At 43.2% G+C, this 23,872-nt stretch overlaps 1 protein-coding gene across 2 annotated transcripts in view, besides 1 other annotated feature; it reads left to right on the top strand.

Moving 5' to 3' along the window:
* Vsx2 (Visual system homeobox 2) overlaps nucleotides 1–20,365 on the top strand; it is a 31,257-nt gene extending 10,892 nt beyond the window's left edge. Inside the window, exons 3-6 of one of the 2 annotated variants that reach the window (NM_001038743.1) lie at nucleotides 2,347–2,567; nucleotides 17,848–18,022; nucleotides 19,146–19,797; nucleotides 19,881–20,365. In NM_001038743.1, coding sequence (NP_001033832.1) covers nucleotides 2,347–2,567; nucleotides 17,848–18,022; nucleotides 19,146–19,797; nucleotides 19,881–20,151 — 1,319 coding nt within the window. In that variant the 3' untranslated portion in view covers nucleotides 20,152–20,365. Of the gene's footprint in view, nucleotides 1–2,346; nucleotides 2,568–17,847; nucleotides 18,038–19,145; nucleotides 19,798–19,880 lie in introns of both variants that reach the window. The other variant, NM_001297968.1, reaches the window with a different exon arrangement.
* A 225-nt stretch (nucleotides 20,366–20,590) lies between these two features.
* Nucleotides 20,591–23,872: part of a mobile genetic element that runs on past the window's edge.

Below are 23,872 nucleotides of genomic sequence, written 5' to 3'. Positions count from 1 at the left end.
GGAAACAATGTTGGGCACTTTTCCGGCATGGTTTCGATGTCACTAAAGCAATTACGATTACGAAAGTGTCGAAAAGTATGCAGCAATATATATTTTCATTATAATCAATAGCCATCTTACCTGTTTTTTTAATAATCAAGAAAAGCGCAATTGCATGTAAAAAATCGTAGTTCTAATGACAATGAGCACACTTTTCTTCCAGTAACTTTTGACTTTAGCCAACAGCAAGGAGGCAGCTCGCAAAATGAACAAGTCAGAGGAACAACGTGGAATGGAACGGAAAGGGAAATGGGGATAGAGATGGTGAAATTTCGGCGGGATTGGGGACGAAAGTCAACACACAAACCCCATCCGCTTTAGCAGCGACAACATTTTTTATGCGCTTTTGAGCAAATTAGATTTCCTAATTAAATTTTCTAGTGAAATGCGCATAAATTTCATAAAACTCACTTGCCACGCAAGAAAGAGAAGGCGCGACTTTCTTTGTGCCGGCAGGCAGCAGTGGGCGAGAAAGAGAGGGCGCGTGGGCCAGCGGTAGCGAGAGAGACGGAAGAATGTTGTCGCCTTTCATTTGGATGGCGACATTTTTTGCTCTGGCATTTTTTCCAGTTGACGTCGCCGACATCCTTTCGTCCTTCATCCTTCGTCGTCGTCTGCTTAAAGTAATTAACTAAGAAAATTTTAATTGCTAATATGTTGTGATGCATGTGTGTGTGTGTGTGTGCATGTTGGCATGCGGGGTTTTCCAGTCAGAGCGTGCGTGTGTGTGTGCGAGTGTGTGAGTGTGTGTGCGTACATGAGCTCATTAAAAGCGAGCAAGAAATTCGACGTTGCCTACTTTTGTGCGCTTCCAAATTAACTGATTTCCGACATTTGTCTAGGATATATGTATATATGTACGTATAATATTAAGAATTATTGCAGCTAATTATCATATCGCCAGTAATTATGAGTTTTTTTTTTTTTTAATTATGTTTATTGACGAGCAGGTGCTGCTGATCAATTAAAAACTGACCATGAAATACACACCCAATAATTGCGAGGGCCCTCGTCGAATCGATTTGCTTACCCAAACGGGCACAACAATTAAATTTCCCTCAACACACCTTGAATTCATCTAGTGAATTGCATTTTTGCGCGGTAATTCAAGATGCAATTTTCAGCATTCATTACACGCATTTTCACCAGCAGCACCGCAGATATTTTTCACGCACATTTAGTGGGAAAAACGGGCGGGAAGTGGAATGTTAATGGGGATGGGAATGAGAATGGGAATGGGAATTGGAATGGGTATGAGGATGAGGATGAGGATGAGGCTTCACTTGAACAACTCGTCAGCCGCCACAACAGTCTGCTTCTACTTCATTCTTCATATCGAATTTCAATGCGAAATGTTTTTTTCCCTGCTTTTTTTTTTGTTTTTCTTCTCATTTCGCTGGCTGGCACGAATGCGCCGCTGGTCGTGTGTGTTTTGTTTTCCATACTTTTCCGTACTTTCCAAACTGCGGAGTGGTCCAGACCACTCGATCATCGACCGAGACACTGTGCATTTATGTTTTCCGGGTGCTTCGCGCTCCAAGTTCGATTTGGCCGAAAACAAGGCTGCTTGGCAGCCCTCGAAGCACTCGGTTTCTCAATCCGCCAAGTGGCTTCGATCCGCAGACTTTGGCTCATCTTCAGTCCCCAGACTGCATCAGCATCCTCAACTCAGCGGCAGGTCGCTCAACTTTGTGCGGTGCACACAATGATATGTGCATTATAAAATCGATGATTATACATTTGTTTTTTTACCGCTTGCTAAATACAGAATACAATTCGGATATTTAACTGTGGTATTTGAATACACCACTTTTTCCACTGTGCAAAAACTGCAGTGCCACTGCCACTCATCGAAAACTCAAATCGCGCCTGTCAACGGCTGTCAGCTCCTTCCTTCGATCCGAATCCGAATCCGAATAGGGATCCCCAAGCAGTGTCAGTGTCCTCCTTCGACGCTTTCACTTTTCATCCCGCTCTTCGCAGCCATCTCAAGTGGGATTTTCCTTGGAACAAAAGATGATGTGTGTGTGACAAGCCCCCAAAAAAAGAGAAAAAACAACAAAAAACCAGCAGATAAGCAGCAGACAAGTGGGAAACTAGATACAATTATTAAATATTAAAATAACAAACCACTAAAACCACTTCAAGTCGCGCTTCAGCGCCACATGTTTTCCGGCATCGGGTCGTGGGATTGTCGTCAACTAATTTGACAAGAATATATTAAGATTTTCCAAAAATAAAACGAAGCGCAGATTGAAAGCAATTGTTGTTGGGAAAAGTGAAAAAAAAAACGAATTCTTATTGCAGGATCGCTGGCGCCCAAGGACTTCGGCATGGAGAGCTTGAATGGCTTCGGTGTGGGACCGAATAGCAAAAAGAAGAAAAAGAAGCGACGACACAGCCGCACCATATTCACCAGCTACCAACTGGAGAAACTGGAGGAGGCCTTCAAGGAAGCCCATTATCCCGATGTCTATGCCCGCGAAATGCTCTCGCTGAAGACAGAGCTGCCCGAGGATCGCATACAGGTGAGTCAGCATCGGCAGGTAATCCGATATGCGGGCATTGTCTCGCGTCCGATAATACAGTCCTTTCACTCCACACCATGCTCGCATTATTCCCCTAATGAATTAACAAACTAATTACATCCGCCGCGTAGGTGTTTGCTGTTGGCAAAACAGAAAGGCGGCCAAGCAATTTGCATTTCCTTTTGTCTTTTCAAAATACGCTTCATTCTCATACGCTTGTTTGGATGTCTTCGGCCTGATTTTTCACACCTCCTTCAGTTTCTGTGTGTGCAGCGTCATCACGGCAATCAGGCAGTAGGGGAAATCTCAAGTGCAGCTCCTTCGACGTGAATTCTTCACTTCATTACTCTACATATAACCAAGGGTAGAGTTGGCCTGCTTCAAAGCTTCAATGTATGCCACTTGGCTATATGATTATCGATCGATCTTGCTGTACACTCAAGTAAAATCGATAGCATTTCGATAATTTCGATAGTTTGCATTATGTTGTTTAACAGTTAAGTGTAAGGCTAGTAACATTGTCATATGTGCATATAGGTAGAAGTGTGTGCACAGCTTTGCGAACAACGCAAAATCCGGAAATCATTTAACGTCCGTTTCACGCTGGGCAAGCGAGATGGCGATTGGGTGTGAGGGAGACAACTGGCAGCGTGGTGTGGTGAAAAAAACGTAGAAATTTTCAGCAACGTTTGCGAATTTATAATTAAGCATTTTAATGGCCGTTATTGTTCTAAGTCCCTAGCCTGCGCGAGCGTGCGAGCGAGACGGGCACACTGTCTGTATGTGTGCGTGCATCGAGTGAGCTTCAGTTGTGCCAAATTGCCACCCTTAAAAGGCAAACCCCAAAAGTGCTGCGAGTGTATGCGTGTGCTTGTGTGTGTTTAATTAGCACAGAAAAAAAAAGAGTAATTATGGCGCGATTTCTTGGCGAATTTGCCCTTTTTTAACCACTCACCTCGCTCACTCAATTGCTTTAAGTTCGGGATCGTCGAACGGATGGGTTGGAAATCGGTTTTTTTTTTCACGGCATTTCGCCGAATTGCTAATGGCAGACTCTTCTGGGTTCCGGGCCATTAAATATTAGCGAAAAGCTATCGTCGTTCTGGCTTCACAGAAAACAAGTGTAATTTAAGGGCAGAAAGTGTTAAAAGTGAATGAAAATTTAAAAAAAAAGTAACCTAGAATCCCCCTATTGGCGACATCTAAATTAAATCGTTCTAATAATAGAGAGTGTGCAAACGAAATTATTATGATCGCTGCCAATTAAAATATATAGCTGGCACGTAATTAACCCACTGATGCCCCCGTCCCATTATCCGCATATCGATTGGCATTTCAACATTTCAACTGGCATGCTGCATGCTGCTGTTGAAATTGATGTTCGAGTGTGTAAAATTTTCCAATTATAGACTTTCGAGAAGGACACCCACACCAACACGCAAACTAAAACTGTGCATGTATGTATTGTATGTATGTATGTATATATGTGGAGCACTTTGAAGGAGCTTCGGCTTTGGGATTGGGATTGGGATTGGGTCCTCGGGATCGAGATTGCTTGGGGGCACATGAAGCGTTGCTAAAAGCGAGTCCAATTAGTAGCATTACTACTAACACTTCAATTCTGGCCACTGGAGCCACGCCCCCCACCCCCCTTGCCTTCTCTGGCCACACCACTTTGGGGTTTTCCGTCTCTCTCCAACTTGGCAATAACGGCAATAGTCAACAAGAACAACAAGGAGTCAGGAGCGAAGGACAACTGGAGTGAAGCAATGGCGCCAAAGCACGGCCATTTTGTGTGCACAGCTGTGTGTTGGTGGGGAAAATGGGTGGAAAATCCAAGGAGAGAGGCGGCATGTTTCGGGAAAGGGGGGGGGGGGACCCAGCAGGGGGTGCGGGAGCCACGCTAGTTGTACACCAGTTTGTGGCAGGAGTGGCAGGAGCGTAAATTTGCATTTAACGTTGTTTGCGGTGCCCACAAATGGAGTCTATCCTTGTCTGTGCCTCTCACTCTCTCCAACCACACCATACCCATTCACAGTGTGTGTGCGTGTGTGAGTGTGTTTGTGTGCGTGTGTGCAGGGGGCAAGGACTCAACAGTTAGGCGGCCAAAAAATACTGGGTAAGACCGAAACAACCGCAAAACGATGCACAAGTGTACAAGAATGATGGGCGAAGTCACTCACACAGAGAGAAAATATGTAATTTTCTAACAAAAAAGTTAGGAAATCAACATCAAAAGTATGAAGTGAAAAGGGAAACTATCTGTCGAATTAAAAACTTACTTATCTCCTGGTATTTTTCCAGTGCAACGAACTCACACAGACAGTGTCATTGAAACTAACAGCACTATTTGAACCGAAAAAGCTTTAGAATTTTACTCTAGCGTGATGACAGCAGCGGCGCCCGAAAAACCAACATCACATACATAAACAAACATAAACCTACATCCTTACAAGCGCACAACCCACACATATGAAGCTGCTATCTTTCACACACGCAAGCACGCACACACACACACACACACACACACAAGCAAAGTTGGCTCGTCGAATGCGTTGCATATTTTCAGGCACTTAAGCTATTTTCATGAAGTGCACACACACACACACACACAGACACAGGCACACATGCAGATTACCCTGACAGCAGAACCACGCCCACTTCTGCGCCCCTTAACCCCACAATGCCCACCTTAACCCTGCCCGACGTAAAAGGAAACTACGGCTACAAGTACACACTCCGTATTGATTTTAATTGAAAAATTGTTAATTTTCCATGCCAGTAGCAGCAGCTACGACTGCCACGCCCACCCCTATTCCACCGCCCACTTTTTCCACGCTTTCCCCCCGCCTCTGCCGACCTCGCCCCGAACTTTGCCTCAACTTTTTCTCGCTCGTAGCAAAGAGAGACGAACTTGAAGTGAACTTTTTGTGCTGCCAATTTTCGAGGTGTGTGTGTGTGTGCGTAAGTGTTTGGCCTTGTGTTAGTGAGTGTCGGAGTGTGTGCCGGTATGCATGTGTGTGTGTGTGTGTGTGTGTGCATTGCTGATTCTGCTGTGTTTTGTGTCTGGGTAATTACACGTTTCTGTGTGAATAAATTTCCAACCCCGCAAGAATTTCGACGCAGAATTATACATTCGCTTTTTGAGTTGACTTTGAAAGCCCTTGATGGGTTTTTGCCGCCTTATTGGAACGAACCAGCTGACGGATTTCAGATCAAGCAACTATATATAATTGGCAGCAAATTCTAGCCTCGATTTTTCTCCAAGTGTTCGGTTGAAAGACCGCTTAGTGTGGGCCGTCTTGGAAGTTCTACGAAACTAATTTACTGAAGTGTCGACGCTTCCAAGTGAAGAATGTCTGAATAGAGAGGGCCGCCGAATAGAAATGGATGCGAATGCGTGTCGGGTCCCAAGCTTGTGGATTGTGGAGTCATTGGAGTAGCCACAGTCCTCCGTTTGGCACACACACACAGACGAAATCGACCAGGCTTGCAGCCTGGGAACCCGAAAAAGTGGGGCCCAAAGTGCTGGCAACTCGGCAGACTTGTGGCAGACAGGTCGACTGGCCGTTGCTGCCACTTGACGCAATACAGTCCGCGTTGCCGGCAATCGAGATGCCCAGCCAGATCTGGCGAAAGATCACCAAAAGTAGCCAAATCAGCAGCAACATCTACAGCAAATGTATATCAATAAAAAGTATTGGTTCTTTAATAGCTAAACTTAAATTTCTTAGATTTTTGTGAAACCACATATGTGCTGAAATAAGTTGCAGAAACCTTTTAATATATTATAGAATTAGAAAATCCTAAACTGGCGTTAAAAATCTAACCCGGCATCTCTGATTACCTACCTCAGCTCTCGTTTTGGCTGCATTCTTCGTTCTTCATTCTTCAGTCGCCCGTCTCTCCAATCTTCGCAGGGGATTCGCGCCTCTTTCTCATGATCTTCATTTTGTTGACTCTGTGCCGAGTACCAATTCGTTTAAAATGGTATCAGTTCCAAGAAAAATATTATTTTTTCATAATTTCTGGAGTGCCTTAATCTGTTGCCTGCAGTTCGATGTGCATAATCACGACGATCGGCCGAGTATACCCAGTTCTCGATTCTTTGGATACTGAATACTGGTCTGGATTGGTTTGGCTGTCTTGAGTGAAAACAGGCGGTCTGGAGATGAGTTGGTGAGTTGGTGCATTGAATCGTGGATTGCGATGCCCGTGGCCCCTTTAACCCCTCGACGATCGGCGGGGTGTTGACGTGCCCCGCCGCACAAAATGAAACGTCAATTTCAAGAGTTTTTCCTGGTAATAATTAGTAGCTGAGGTGGGCATTTAAATACTCGTCGTCTACCATTTTTTTTTTTTTTTTCTCCAGCGATTCTCGCGGTCCCCCAGACCATTGGCATATTCCGCGTATTTGTGTACAAAAATACTCGCCCAGCAGCCGAATAATAATGCATATAATTGCATTTTAAGTAGTTGCTGCCTGGAGTATTGTGTTACCTTCGAGCTCATGTCAACCCTGACATCGTGTGTGCGTATGCCTGGTATATATTTTTTTTATATTATTTCTTCTTTATTTCTTGGGGCCCTCGAAAGGGAGGAGGGGTGAGTGGATTTTAATTTTCCACACTCGAGGTTTCCAGGAAAATGCAACGGAAACGCAGCCAGCAAGTGGGTGGCGAAGGCAGCGAAAGAGTGACCTATTAAAGGGGTTTTTGCTGCTTGGCATTAAATATTCATATTTGTGTAATTAGTAAGTGTGCGCGCGCCAATCAATTACTTCGCATACAATGCCAGCAAACAATTGATAAACGGCTGGTAATCCCAGGATAACGGCACAGGGTTTGTGTGTGTCCTTCTAAGGGTTTGTATTTTTTCTTTGGTTTGCTGTTTGCTGGGCTGCTGAACATCATTGCCCACACCCTTGCCCTAAAGTCAATGGCAACAATGTGCCATTGTGGTTAGTCCGAAGTTTCTGGCGAATGCCCGGATTCCCTTGGGAGAGGACCAACATTTCCGGGGTGAGTCCTGAAATCCTGAAAGCAAGTGCGTAGCAAGTTCCCGCGATTTTGGATGGACAACGGATGATGATGCTGCGATGACACGTGTAAGTGCAGCCACATTGTCGCAATTACACTTATTTCTGTGTCGACTGGTGCGGGGTCCTTTTGCATTGTTTGTTGTTTATTCCGGACGCTGCCGCCCATCCATCGAACACCACCCATGGCGCGAAAACGTGACCTTCGCCGGTTTTCCCACTTCAACGGCGGATGGTAATGATTCGTCTTGCACGCACACACCATTACCATCACCATTACCATCATCCTGATTACCATTACCATACGCATTATAGATATCATCGAACTTATTAGTGCGAAATGAGCACGCTGCTCGCTCACTTGTCCAGCCTACGAAAAAGCCCTGATTTTCCAACCCATTCAACCGGTACTGCTCACTGGATCTTCTAATTGGCCCTTCTGCCAACTAATTGGTTAACTAATTTTCTAGTTTACGCAAGTACATATATGAATGGTAAGGTATTTATGATAAAACTATATAAGTTGTAGTTCCTCCAAAGTGAAACAAATTGATCAATTGAATCACCAACTTAAACGGTTGCAAGATAATTGAAACACCTCTTCGCATCAACTGCCCAACTGGAGCCAAATCAAAACTCATCCAACAATTAGGCGCAGTCCAATGATTTTCTGGAGCTGTCATCGACCGAAGTAGACCAGTTGGATCCCATAAAAAAAAAACCATAACAACACCAATCCAATCCAAATCCAAATCCAAATAAAAATCCAAGGAAGAGGGCAATCTGTTGGAGCTCTCGATCGCCTCGATTGAATGAGGCCTATTATCGCGTTTTGAAAGGCGTAATTATCGCATGACAATTCAAACGGAATGTGTTAACTCGCATTTGTATTTACTCAATAAACATTATCGTCGATCGTCCAGATTGGGCAACCAGTCTAATTTCCAGCTCCCACACATAAAACTCGTTATTACAGTCCGATTGGACTCATCGAAAAGTATATATGTACATACATATAAATGAGAAAAGAGTGAGTGTGAGAAAGAAACTGCTGTTTGTACATCGGAAAATTAGTCATTTGGAAATTGTTTTCATTTGCGGGAATTTCCTGCCACTAAGTAAGGTGGGAAATATCTAACAAATCCAAATATTCTGGCTTTCTTTTTGTAGTTGTTTGGTAATGAATACCTCTTAAATAAATAAGATACTTAATATTCGAATTACTGCCATAAATATTTCAAAAATTTTTCGAACATTTCACGATGCCAAAGGTGCGCAACTTCCCCGCAAAGAAGGCCAAAAAAAAAGGGGGGAGGCATTACGAATCGTAATTGGCGGCTCTATAAATAGCCCCAAGCGAAAACCATAAACGAACAGTTGCCATATGAGGTTGAGCCACTCGGCAGTGCATTCAACTCGAAAAAAAAAAACGGGGCGAAAAAAGGGTAAAAAACGGCGTAACTCAGGTGGAAAGAGCGGCGATGGTGTGAGTCACGAGGCCTGGTCACACTAATCACCATCGTAGATTGCCCTGATCACTCTAATTCCGCAACTATGGCAAATTTTGGTTAATTTGCACTTCGGCTGTAATGCCTTTCACTTTTTTTTTTTGTTTTTTGTATCTTTTGCATCATTGTCTGGGGACGGAACAAAGGCCGAACTAAAAATGGGGAGTGAAGGGGTAGACAAATATAATTAAAAAGGTGTTATTATATTTTCACGCCTCGACTGCGCGGAAAAGTTAACAGACTTAGTCCGCCGGGGCAGCGAGTGGTTAAAGTTAAACAAAAAACGTCAACGACTCCTACGAATTATTTGCAGAATCATCAAATTAAAGGTTTGATGTTGATTTCAACAAGCCCCACACAGCACGAGGATGAAGACGACGTTGCATATGCCACAGCTCCGTGTCTACATATGTACAAATATATGTATGTATATATATATATCTCATATATCTCTGTATATATGCTTATATGCTGAGAAACTGAACAGTCATGGCCTGCAACTGGGCCCCCTTGCGATCGAGTGTCTGTATAATTTTCGTTCGTTCTCTCGAATTGGCTGTCATAAGTTTTGAGTAGAAAATTGGTGTGCAACAGGCAACAACAAATCCGATTTCATCTGACAGAGCAAACAATAATGTTGTTGCTCTGGCTGGCAAAGGATTTCATGGGTTTGCTTGATTGCGATAATGAGTTATACTTAATTTCCACGCACCGAAACGTACCGCTGGCCACTTGAGAATCCCTGCCAAAAGGAAGGCCAGCGTATGTAATGGTTGAGATGTCTTGATTGAGAGTTTCGAATTGATGGATTTCAATATCAGAACAACGAGAAGCTAACATATTGCTTTTCATCTAGATTGTTTGGCTAACTCTAAGTTAATGTTCCACATTGGTTCTGTCACACCTGAAACCCGAAAGAAGCCAACTAATTTCCTTCCTGCCGTCGCTCAGTCCATTTGTTAGAAAAGCAAAGCGAAGTTTTGACACTTTCATTGTTTGCAGTCGAAAAGCTACAAAAAAAAAGGGAAAAAGGGTTGCTACCTGGCTGGAAAATTAGGCGCGGCTCTGTGCAATTAGGGCAAATAGTTTTCCCGGACCTTCAGGATTCGTTGCGAAGCCTTGATTGATGGTCATTACACAATTCACAACTGGTTGCCATTGATTGATGTTGGTCCGAAGGACTTCGGAAAATGTTTGCCCTGCTTTCGCTGATGACATTTTGTCTAACTAATCCGCACTTTCATCTCCTTTGGCAGCGAATATTTTTCAATTTTCCATTTTTCCAAGCCGGCGAGAATGAGAATGAAAATGAAAATGAGAATGAAACTGAAACGAGATCCAAACACAATTGACAATATTAATCGCGTTTCACGCTAATTTGCAACAACAAGTGGCTTAAACGGCAAAATATTTTACAATTCGAGCTACGTGTGCCCCTGGGGACTTGCGAACGGCAAACAAAAAACACTCGCAGAACTCGAGGTTTTGAGAAAATTAATTTTATAGATTGAAAACATGCCCATGCCCAGCGCCTGTTCAGCGCTCCCGAGGGGTGTAAAATGTGAAAATGTGACAGGGGCGGGCGAAAACGGGGCGGTCAATGAGCCACGTCATCCCCCGGACTTATCAACTTGCCAACTTAACAACTTACCAGTTTACCAGTTTACCAGTTTACCACCTTTCCACGTAATTGAGGAATTGTCGGCGAATTATGGGCGCATAATGGACGTGGACATGGACTTGTGGGGCTGCGCAGCATGATCCAGACTATTTATATGGCCATGGCGCAACTTAACCCGCACAAGTTGTGCACTTTATCAACTGTTGCAATTCGTGGGGGGGGGGGGGGTGCGGTGGAGGCGTGGCGCCACGCGGCGATTTCTTCTGCCGATGACACTCCAATTGGTTTGACGCAATGCAAAATAAATTCACAAAAAATTACTAGAGACACTACTGGGGGCATAGGCGAACATGGAATGCGCTTCAGCTTGTTTGTAGGGCATATTAACAATTATTCAAGGTGACTCACGCAGGCATTAGAATATAATATTAAATTAACTGAAAGACAAAAATTGTGCGAAATCTTAGAACGTAGCTAAAAGATATTGTATCTACAGGGTACAGACACAGGCGATTCGGAAGTTTTTCTGTGGGTGGTTAGTGGGTGTGTGCGTGAGCTGTGCGCCAAAACAACAAATAACATGGTTGTCGTTTGTGGGAGGGGGGAGTGGGCGTTGGGGGGGGGAGGGTCTCCAGCGGTGGGCGTGACATGGCGCCTGCCACGATTCAACTTTGGTTTGGCACACGCAAATCAGACAATTTGTATCCAGCGGCGAATATAATTGAAAAATGATTGGTTTACCATTAATGAAAATGATGATGACAACGGCAACAACAACCACAGCAACAACAGCAACAACAACAACAACAGCAGCAGCAGCAGCAACAACAACAACATCGTCTGCTGTCATCGACAGACACCTGCAGTTGCGTCTTCGATTGTTGGGTCAATCGGCCATCGAGCGACTTGATAATCGAGATGGCAGCGATAATGACGACGATAATCGCGATAATAGCGATAAAGTACCCGTTGACTGGCAGCAATGTGCGCATTTAATGTTGAGTGAATGCTGAATTGCATTCTAATCATATATCATCACATTAGCCAGTAGAGTAGTACACGTATTGTATATATGATTCGGGAATTCCGCAGCCAAACAAATCAAGCTCGGGGCAACTTTAAGGCAAAAAAGAAAAAGAAATGCCAAGCAAAAAAAGGAAGACGAAATGGTAAAGGAAACGGAACGGCTAACCCGCTCGGTCGCCTCGTAATCTGTGTCACAGGATTCACTCGCATTGCCGCACGTCCGGCGTGGAATTCCTATTTTGTGGAACTCGAGGAACGCGGGACTTATTAACATTAAATCGCCGGCAGCTGCCTGTCGCCGCAAATTGGAAATTCCATCATTAATTCTAATAAGATTATTAGTTCCCCGATCGAGTGATGCGACCGTTAGAGGGGTTGGATTTTCCGGTATCCCGACACCTCGAAGTCAAGTCCAATCAGCCGGCCGCAAACTTCGTCTTCACCGGACTCACGCTTAATGATTGCGGTCGCCGGTCGTGTGAATTCAGGACTCGTCCTGCAGATACCTACTTAGTAGTTGGCTCATCCCGACCAGAAGCACTGAATCTACGAAACCACCACCAAACATTTCCGGCGATTTCCCTGACAACAACGCTCGAGTAAATCCAATAAGCATAAGTGTGCACCAAAATCCCGAGAGAGCCGAGGCCATTGAGTGCGAAATGAATGAAATTAGCGCGCGTTAATCATAAACAAACGAGCGAATAAGGGCTTTTCCGGGACAAGCGGGGCGATTTTCAAACTCCCCCCCCCCCCCCCCCCAACAGCAACCCTTTGTCTCGTTTCGAAGTCGCAGGGAAGTGAAGGCAAAAAAAAAAAAAAGAAATAAGAACCAAAGACTGGAAAACAAACAAACAAATTGCTACAGTTCTCACAACGAAGGGCAACCTGCTGCGATGACACGCGTTCCACGTGCACTTGCCAATTTGCGATGATGATAACTACTCAACTGGGAAACCGAATCTTGTGGCAGCACGTTTTTGGTTCAGTTTCGGATGCGAATCCCTGCGGCTGAGATTTATGGCTATTTTTAATGGCAAGTTTGTCCCAAAATGACAACTCAACGTTCGGAAACTAGCAACTAGCACTCATTGTGGCAAACAAACAAAAAAAAAATTTATGCTTAATAGCAATAGCAGTAATATCAATGGGGATTTTCCAATTAAAACAACCACTTGGACCTATTCGATGGGCAAGCCGGATAAACTGGCCGGGATTACTTAATGCATATCCTAATTGTTTCGTAATTGTTTGAGTCGGAGTTTTGGCATTGCACCACCCACAAAACGCCCCAGTCTGTCGGAAAGCCCATTCCGCGCCCAAAGATCGTCTAACGTAATTAGAAAATCGGTTCATTAATCATTAGGCATTTAAAACATCGTTTGAACGTAATTAATAGTTGAGCGGCAATGGCAATTGCACAGCCAGCTCAATGTCGAGTAAAGGTCATTAACAAGAGTCCGACTCACATGTGCACTTCTCTACTGGACCTCGTTTCACTTTTACCCCCCCTTTTCGAACACCAAAGTCAAGCCTTTAGTTCCGTTTGCGCAAATTAATACTCGACTCACGAAACGAGATGAAACCAAAAAAATCATTTTGCATTTACATTTCTTAATCCGGATCCGGATGCGGAAAACTGAAAAGTCCGCTGCCCCGCCCCTTCTTTTCAGTGAGCTTTTTAGCCTTCTTTTTCAGCGAGTGAAATAGCGAAAAAAGTTCGCGAGCGTTAAACTCATATGAAAGTTGGAAATTGAAGTTTCAGCGAAAAAAATGGAAAGATGCTAGAGACAAAGGCGCTGAAAAGCGTGGAAAACTGGGAAAAAACTCAAAGGATTTCGCGTATACTCTGCCAATAAATAGCGCAAATATGAACCATTGAATATTTTGTGTTATTTTGTGTGAATATATGTAAGTTGTACTCATTGGCTCTTTCTTTATATATATATATCTATGCTATATATCTAACGAAAGTGAGTTTCAAACTCTGGCTGAAAACTGAAGTACTCTTTTTGCGCGGAATTTGAAAACCAAATTCCGCGAATGTCAATTGAATATTGCATATAAACTGCGGACTGTCGTTATGAAATTTCCACACGCCTCGCCGGTCTGACTGACTCGCAACCAGTTGGCAGTAGTAGTAGTCGCTCCACATCTATCCACATCCATCCACCACACCGACATCCATCCATCGATGCCCCAGCGAAGCCACCACCCGTAAGCCACCCAACCACTCAGTCGTTCGAGTTGATGAAGTAAACCAATAAAGGCCGCACACGAACTCAAAGGCAAATTCCCGCCCGAATGCAGGGCAAAATCGAATGCACAGGTGCACATGTCACCTGAAAAGGACGACAAGTCCTGCGACCCGTTGCATATGCAATTTGCAATTCGCAATTTTGCAGCCCCAGTGAGCAAATATTCGCCACCCACCCAAGCCAGCAATCCGCAAACCATAATACCCGGGCACAGGTAACCTGAAAATCCCTTTTCATTTTGATTTCGATATGTGGAAAGGGGCAGGGGCAGTTGCTGGCGTAGGCCCAAACCATTGAGAATCTTTGATTGGTTACCAATATTTTAATTATGCCGACAACGGCCAGCAGGCATGTCCTTTTGACCTTTTCTGCGCGTTCAGTGGACCAGTGGAGTTTTCGCAAATTGGTTTGACAATTGCGAGTGTGTCGAAGGATTGGGCCACATCATTGGAAAAAGTGGATAGTAGCTGCAAAATGGAAAGCATAAATGAATTAAATATTAAAACATGGATCCAAAGTTAGGCGCCCCATAGATGATCCCCGAGGAATTACTTTTGTCATCGGTCAAATTCGGTTGGGCAGCCAGCAGAATGTTCGATAGATAAATCAAAAACCATTTCCACCAACCGGACACACAGCGGACAAGGGGGCGTGGCCCCTTCGGTTGCGCCCCATAAAAATGTCCTTCGAACTATTCACCCCTTCGTGGCCATCCCGCCCCCTCTTCTCCCCTTTCCCCATCAGGCGACGCCCCGTCCAAGGATAATAATAAATTTTCAATCAGCAAATTGATGTCGTGATTCGCAGCGTATTGGAATCGAAGTTGAGACGGGAATGGTCAAGTAATCATTTAGCGGCAGATTGTCCAAGCTGTTATCTATATTAAAGTGGTTGGCATTATCTGCTACAGCAGCCCTGATTATTCGATTATATATCATTGTTTGGTGGATGTTTTGCGTTCGCATCAATTGATTAAAAAATTGCGATTAGGGCTTTCGCAGTGACAAATCGTATATGTAATTCTATCGAATGTATTCTACCATTTTACCATTATTATTTAAAACGTTTACTAATTTAAAATAACACTTAGAACAAAGGTATATACATATAATATTCGCTAAGTTGCAGCTTAGAGCTGTTAGTTGGATTTTTCACGCCACCTTTGTAGGCCCCAGCAAATCGACTTGGTGGCGCATTTCCGTTTTGGAAATTTATGGCATTTCCCTCTTTGATTTCCGCACTCAAAGAGCCCTACCGAAACTGGCGGTCCCGCTTTTCCGGTCGCCACTCCGGTATCATAATGACTGGAATGATTGGGTCTGTATCTGGATCTGTAGCTGGAGCTGGAGCTGAAGCTGGAGATGGAGATGGATCTGGATGATGGGATGTTGATGTTGCCGGGCCTCCAAATTGCAAAATGATATAATTCAATGAGAGTTGATTAAATTATCAGACGAGCCACTGGCCTCCGGACCAGCAAGTTGCTGTCGTGCTTCCATGTTGCTGCTGCTGCTTTTGCTGCTGTTCCTGCTGCTGCCTGTGTGCCTTGTTAATGAAATTTTCCGCTCCTTTGGCAGAGGCTCTCGTATCTGTGTGCCTGTGTATCTATGTATCTGCCTGTGTGTGTGTTTGCGTATTGTTTACACCCGGGCGTGCCACTGTGTGTGTGTATGTGTGCTGCCATTTATTATTGCAAAATGCTGTTGAAGCCGCTGCTGCAGCAGCCCTTTTGTCTGTTGTTGTAGCTGATGATGGTGACGTTGACGTTGCATGATGAAATAACAAACCGGATTAATTTGATTTTGCAGCCAGAAAGGGCCAAGATCCCGATTCCCAAGGCTCCACAGTTCCACAGTTGCCGAGCTTTCAAGTTCCCTAGCTCCCGAGCCGCAGGCTCCAAATTCGGATGCTGATCCTTGCCAGAAACAAAGTATCCGGGTGTGTGTGTGCGTGTGGAAATTAATTTGACATCCGGGGAAGAGTGAAGGGTAATTTCAGAGAACGGATATCGGATTTATTTGCAGCTCCACGCCTGAGTAATCCAACTAAATCGCACGCTGAGTCACACTCGGTGCAGTGCGAGTCAGTGATGTAAGGATTGCGGAGCAAGTGGCTCCTATTCTGACTTAAGTTTTTCTGAAAAATAATAAACTCCAAACTCTAGCTATTGAATCATTAGAATGGAAAAGCTTAGGCCAGCGTACTTCAAAAAGGTTTCCAACTGAACCTAAACTGCTGAAACGTAGTGTACCAAATAGGCGGCACTTTGCCAAAAAATCGGCAACGAGCTGCAAATTTTCCGGGCTGCAACGCAACGCACTGAGTGGCTGCCTGGGAAATATATGCATTTAGTTTCGGAAGTCAGAATTCGGGTCTGCCAATTTCTCAGAAAGTGGATGTCCAAGATTTATGGGGCTCCTGGTAGGCAACCAAGCTCCGGTGACAGAGCCCCAAGCCAAACCACTTTATCTTCGTTTCGCGCCGAACTTGTTTTTCAGTTTTTTCTCCCTTTTTGTATATTTTTTTTTTTTGTTTTCGAGTGGAATACCACGCCCAGTTGCCCACTTAACCCGCGATTTGCTCAATCCGTGAGGTTAAGGTTGGGATTTGGGACTTGGAACTTGGAACTTGGCTGCGCTCCTGGCCATTCGGTGCCTGATTCTTGGCCAACAAATTCCTGGGCGAGAGCAGTCGCCAGCTTTTAACATAGCACCCCCTTATTTTGCCAGCTTTGCCTATTTTGCATATATTGCTTTTTTATTATAAATCTTCCTTTAGCCGCCACTTCCAAGAGCCACTTCAGTTCGGGCTCCTTTCCTACGTCCTCGTCGATTTCACATTGCTGGGCAATCTTTGGTGTCCTGTCCTGTCACACCCCTTCCCCCCACGACCCTGACAAACCCTGCCCCTGAACCTCCCCCTTTTGCGTATACATGACTAATAGCAGAACTAAACGATTTGATGGACCAGAAAAATGATGACTTCTTTTTCAGTGCAGAGGGTCCGGATGCCGGGATTCCGAGGGTGGTTCGTGCTGAATTTGAATCCTTTTGGCCGCTCGTCTGTGTGGCAAATCCTTTTATTGTGACAGTTGTTGTTGCTGGTCGGGTTGTCTGGCGGTCTGGTTGTCTGCTCGGTCTGGTTGCCTTTTGTGAACAACATTTAATGTTTTCATATTATTATCATTGTTGTTGCCGGCAGAGAATCGGTTTAATGTTTCGGAAGATAATCTAATTTGGTCACTTATATGCGAATATGTATATCATTTGCCATTATGTGTGGAGTGGCAGCGAGTGGGATGTCGCTGGTGTCGCATTGATGTTGCCAACCATCGTTGGGTCCACTGATTTTTAGGTATCCACTGCTAATATGTACTTTATTTATAAAGTTCTAACTCAACATGGTTGTTTGTAAGAAATCTATTAGCAATAAGATTAAGCAAAACCCAAGTAAAAGTTCAAAAAGTTCGTGATATAGTCCCCTTTTCTACGTGTAAACCACGCCACTGCCGCAAAGGTCTACATATATACATATATACATATATAAGCATTTGGGGCAGCTGAGAGGCTTATGGTCGAAGTATTAGCATTTAAAGAACATTCCATTTACATTTTTTCAATTTGAATGAGCTTTTTATTTAATAATTCGCAATTTGCATTGCATTTTCCCAACGACTAGAGTTGATAGCCATTGGCCACTGAGGAGGTCGGTGTCCATATGGCGAAACACTTTATGCGGAAGAGTTTGCAAATGGCTAGAGCGGTTTAATGTTTAAACAATTCGATATAAATGTAATACTAATAGCATATCGTTTACCTTCTGTTTGCAGGTGTGGTTCCAAAACCGACGCGCCAAGTGGCGCAAGACGGAGAAAGTCTGGGGCGGCAGCACGATCATGGCCGAGTACGGTCTCTATGGGGCAATGGTGCGGCACTCGCTGCCTCTGCCGGACACGATCCTTAAGTCGGCCAAGGATAACGATGCGGTGGCGCCCTGGCTACTAGGTATGGAGCAGAAATGTAAATGCAACAATCATATCAAAACTATCAAACTAGCCAGCTAAGACCCATCAGCACCCCCACAATCATCGCATTCTCCCATTTTGGTTTTGCTATGTTCTATGATTTGATTACTTAACAAAAAGTAGTTACGCACTAAAAGTACTTATATAATTTTTTTTTTAATCTGGCTTTCTGTCTTCATTGATAGCCTCCTGGTTTTTTGAGCAAATCTATTTTATTCACCAGACTTTTCACTTCAATGCCATGTTGTACAGATCGCACACATATGTATGTATCGGCGAACCTTGAAGAGAGTTTAATTAAATTTCGAGCCCAAAGGACCACGGTTCGGGGATTATAAACTCGGATAGATATAGCGGACGGGTCGAGAATTGTGAGCATATTTGGCGAGCATGTCCAACGATGCTTTTCCCGCTATTGCCGTCATATGTTGCGCACATTTCCCGGGAATGACTTTGCGGATTATCCGGGTATTCGCCGCTCACAAGTGTCGCTGGTTCGGGGTGACTGGGCTCCTTTATTCGTTAATAATCGCTTAATAAATGCAAAATGCACACGCGACAAGGACGAGGGACGCAGGATGAGGGTTCGCCACCGAATTCCCGTCTTATTTGGCATTTATCGTTTATCTATTTCCATTGCTGGGGTGGCGATAGAGACGACTGACTGGGTGGTTATTGTATGCTCCAGCCAACCAACTTTACGAGCAGGCCGACTCGATAATTAATTCCCAAGTAGCCGTGGCCAAAGGTTTGCTCGAACTTAAGTGGCTTATCGAGGACTTAGCGGATCCTGCGCCGGGGGAATCAGCGCAATCGGAACGGGAATAGTTTTTAATTAAGTCGATATGTCAAATTAGTTGGCAATTGATGGGGCGGCCAGCGTGCGACTGTGAGCTCTAAATTGGTTATAAATTCAATATTTTGACAGCACCGAATTTCACATTAAACATTTTACTTTAGCATCTTCCTCAAAGACATGCATAGAATATCATACGCTTTTTTTTCCAATTCAACAAACTTTATTTATTACATAATCCCAACTTTCACGTTAATTTGAAAGTGCACACCACTGACTTATGTCTGTACTTGCTTTTCCGCGACAGGCATGCATCGCAAGTCGATTGAGGCGCAGTCAGCGCTCAAGGACGACTCGGGGGTGAGCGACCACGAGGACTCGGCGGGATCGAAGTCGGCCCACTCGGAGGATCTTTCACGCTCCCGCTGCCACGCCCTCAGCTCCTCCACCGAATCACTGAACGTCGTCAGTCCTGCGCCCAGTAGCTGCCCCACCTCCGCCTCAACCTCGGCGCCGCCCACCTCGACGAGCGGCTATGCGGGAGCCGCCTCCTCGGCGGCCACCACACCCACAGGAGCGTCGACCACCAACAGCTCCAGCAGTCCCCACATCGAGCTGGGCTCACCTTCGCCGCAGCAGCAGCAGCACCTGCAACTGCAGCAGCAGCAACAGCAACAGGCGTCGCTCTACTTGGGCGCTGGCGCGGTGGTTACTGGCTGTGCCCCGCCCAGCTATCATCCGCTGCTGGACGCCGCCAATGCCGCTGGTGCCGGCGCGGCCGCCTCCAGCAAGGACTTCCACATGATCATGAACACCGCCGTGGCAGCGGCAGCAGCAGCTGCTCAGCAGCAACATCAGCAACAGCAACAGCAGCAGCAGCAGGCCACGGCGACAGCACCTGGACTGCATGCCCACAACTTGGCTGCCGCCCTCATGGAACACGATCCGGATGCCTTCAGGTGACACAGAGCGCTTACTTAACTCCCCCACCTGCCAACAAGTGCATCAAATTGATATTGAAATACGTACTTATATTTTGCAGAAACAACTCAATCGCCTGTTTGAGGGCCAAGGCGCAGGAGCACCAGGCACGACTCCTGAACAACGGTGGGCTCTTCCTGCAGGTGCGTCGGTTCGCCCAGGGTCAGGCGCAGATCCAGGACCCAAGTGATATGCTCAAGCTCAGCGAGGAGCACAACAACAACAGCCCGATTCCCATTCCACCCGCCCACTCGACTGTCAATACGCAAGTCAATGTGAAAATGGAGCTGACCGCCAATGGGGGTTCAATGAAAAACTATGAGGAGGCCTAACGACAGCCCCAACAAGTTTAATTCATCTAAGCTGCCCAATGCGAATGCTATGATCCCAAAAAAAAACCAAACCAAAAATGAGAAGAAAACCCTTTTTTTTACTAGATCTAAGAAACATTACATCTGTAATCGAAACAGTAATTTTAAACAGCAGCATTGGCTGCTTCAAGGTGTAAAAATACGAAATCGGAATATTTTAATAAATTCATCAGCGAAAATATTTTTTTATTTTCCAACATCAATTTGGGCACCAAAACATATATATAAAATAGTTAACAGCAATGGCTGAAATAAAAATACGAATATGTGACAAACAATCTGGTGTCTTGTATTTGGACAATATAATTGTTTTATTATATTATTATTATATTATTATTTATAATAATGTGTGGGTAATAAGTATAATGTAATATTACAATGTATAATGTAATAAGTAAGATGTAATGATGAACTCCAATTAAGAACACAAGTCCGTTTTAAGTTGAAGGCAGCCGTCGGGCTGACATATATTTATTCAATTTCTTCTTTTGATTTTAGAGTAGGCAGAAATGGTTCTGTCAGCTCAACGTCTACAGAGTCTCTCTCTGATTTTACAGTTTTTGAATATATTTGGACTTAGGCTAATCCGCGTAGCTGCGCTGCCGGGTACGCCAGCAGCGGAGCGGCGTTCTTATGTATATCTTATATATCTAGGCTTATCGGGAGAGCGAGATATGTATGTACGTATGTAATATGTATTTGGTCGGCGTGTGAATGCTGACCATGCACTTATACTTTGTGGCCTTCGAGTGGGTGATCATGTTACATCCGCCCTGGCCTAACTGCGTGCATAAACATAAACATAAACATAGCAACAAAGTGCTGCCATAAGTTAATATGCTATTTTATTTAATTGTTCTTAATATTGCATAGGCACATACTACATCTCCCTCCTTTTGAAAAATAACGTAACCTAGTGAAGTTATTTTGATTATTAAATGCAAATTATTTTATTTTTATTTTTATTTTGTTTGTGTTTTTGTTTGAACAACAATAGTTGATTTTATAATGCAAAGATAAAAATATACGTAGTGTATGGAAAATTTGTATAAATGATTAAGGAAAATATAAGTTTAAATTCAATCATGAATGAAATTTCTTTAATCTATCTTTATGAACTATTTGTTTTTTGTTTTTATTAGTAAGTAGCGTAATATTGTTATTATCTCCTATGCTTTCTATCTTATAGGGCCCCGTATATTTAAAGTCTAATTTATGACCTACCTCATTTCTTAGTAAAACTTTATCTCCTACTTCTAATTCTATGTCTTTTACTTTTAAGTCATAATTTTCTTTATTTTTTTCTTTGTGTGCTTCAAGAAGTTTTCTTGCTCGAGCATATGCTACCTCTAACCTATATTTACTCTCCTTAGCGTAATCATCTATGTTATATATTGGTTCTATGCTATGTAGTTTATTAAAATGTTTTGGTAAATTACTTGTTCTACCGAAAACTAATTCATATGGACAATAATTATGTACCATAGATTGGGTCGTGTTGAAGCAGTATACGAAATATTGAAGCCATACGTCCCAATCGGTTTTGTCCGTCGATATGTAGGATCGTATATACTCGTTTAAAGTTCTATGACTTCTTTCTACTACTCCAACTGTCTGGTGGTGATGAGCTGTTGATGTTATATTTTTTATTTTCAAATATTTACACAGGTCAGTAATTATTGAATTCTTATACTCTGTTCCCATGTCCGTTATGAACGTCTTCATTGGACCGTACTTTAGAATAAAAGATTCAAATATAGCTTTTGCGACTGTTTTTGCGCTTTTATTTGCTATTGGTATGGCAACTAAGTACTTGGTTAAATCACATATGAGAGTGACTGCGTACTCGTTACCATTTTCTGACTTGGGTAGTGGACCAATTGTGTCCACAACAACTCTATCGAAAGCATGTTCTGGTGTTTCAGTTATCGTCATTGGAGTCTTTGTGTGCTTTGTTGTTTTTGCTTTTTGGCATTTTTGACATTTTCTTACGTACTCTTTTATGTATTTACTCATATTTTTCCAGTAATAATGTCTTTTGACCTTGGCCAAGGTTTTTGTAATGCCTGTATGCCCTCCTTGTATTGGATCATCATGTAATGTAGACAATATAGCTTCTTTTTCTTTTTCATTATTTATTTGGGTCACCGGGTTAAGTAGCGCTACTTTTAAATTCTTTCTATTTTGTTGGATCAACTCTCTGATTTCATTATAACTATTTACCAAGACTTGGGCATTCCTATTGATTGTTACAGCTTGTGTTGATCTGTTTTGCGTTAAGCACTTATAGGATTTTCTGAAATTTTCATTTTGATCTTTTATCTGATCAACAAGCTTTTCCCAGTCCATGCTGTGGTATACTCATAACTTCAAATTTATTCATTTGTATATATTTTTTTTTTTTTTTTTAATGTAGATAAATTCAATATTACGTTTTATATTTTTTTTTTATTTATTATTTTTTTTTTTTTCCATATAATTTTTCTCATATTTTCATTCATAATTGACTTTATTAAAGATCTTCCTTAAATATTATCTATACCGTTAGCAGTGCTACGGTATCGTTTCTTAAGACACTTGTTATGCAGTTTGTATATTTTTATTAATGCATTGGATACCATAATTAATGCAATTACAATTAGTATTATGGTTATCCAGAACAAGTCTGCATTTTGGACTTCTACTTTATTTATTACATTGGCTGTAGAGTCCACAGTTTTAGTGTCTATTAGACCCATTTTGGGTATACTAATTTTATATTTTGGAGAATAGAATAGAAAATTTCCTTTGTATATACTTTTATTTTCAGTTTTACTCATTTCATTTGTCTCTATAGACATTTATGTTTGGAATTATCTATTTATAAAATCTTTCAATGTTCGCAAGAGTAAAAAAAAAAATTGTATTTTACATTGTTGCCTGCCTGATTCTAGCTATGGCTTCACGGGCCATATTGGGTTAACAGGGCATAATAGTATATGCTCCGTTTTACAATATTTCTTACAATTTTTCTTATCTATATATATTTTATATTTACTTTATATTTATATATATTTATTATTATATTCTGCTGTTGATGATGCTCATCAGGTGTCAGCTGGGCGTCGCCGGGGGTGGCACGCTGACACTCCCTCGCTGCTGTCTATTTCTTGGGTGTCAGCTGGGCGTCGCCGGGGGTGGCACGCTGACACTCCCTCGCTGCTGTCTATTTCTTCGCCGCTGAAGACGTCGATGGTCGCTCACAAGTCCCCAGGCAGTGGGGACTCCAGATTCCTTCGCAGCCAGGGGGGCAGGACTTCTTTGGTTTTGTTAATGCTGGTGCTGGTGCTGGACATGCCTGGTATTTTGGAACTTCATTAATTGTGGGTATATTTTTAATATTATCTGAGTGAGTTTTCTCGAGCTTATGGGTCTTTAATTCTTGCTGATATTGCAACAAGTGGTCTAGCTCTGCATGTAGCTTTAGAGCTTTCGACCAAACCGGTGGCGTTTGCTGACCGTATATTAGCCACCTTACGTGGGCTATACGTTTATTCAGCTTAGTTTTCAAACCGCCACGGTGTTTGCCCATACTCAATAGAACTCTACTCACTCAGATTTTTCCTTGGTTTTTGCAGTTCCATTTAATTAGTCCAGTCTTCTTCCAGTCCAGTGTTCCTTTGTTCCTTTGTTTTCACCAGCT

This window comes from Drosophila melanogaster, chromosome X (genome assembly GCF_000001215.4).
Source record: "Drosophila melanogaster chromosome X".
In the NCBI taxonomy this organism is placed as follows: Eukaryota; Metazoa; Arthropoda; class Insecta; order Diptera; family Drosophilidae; genus Drosophila; species Drosophila melanogaster.
Note: the sequence above shows the minus strand (reverse complement) of the source record. Positions and strands in the feature narration are given on the sequence as shown.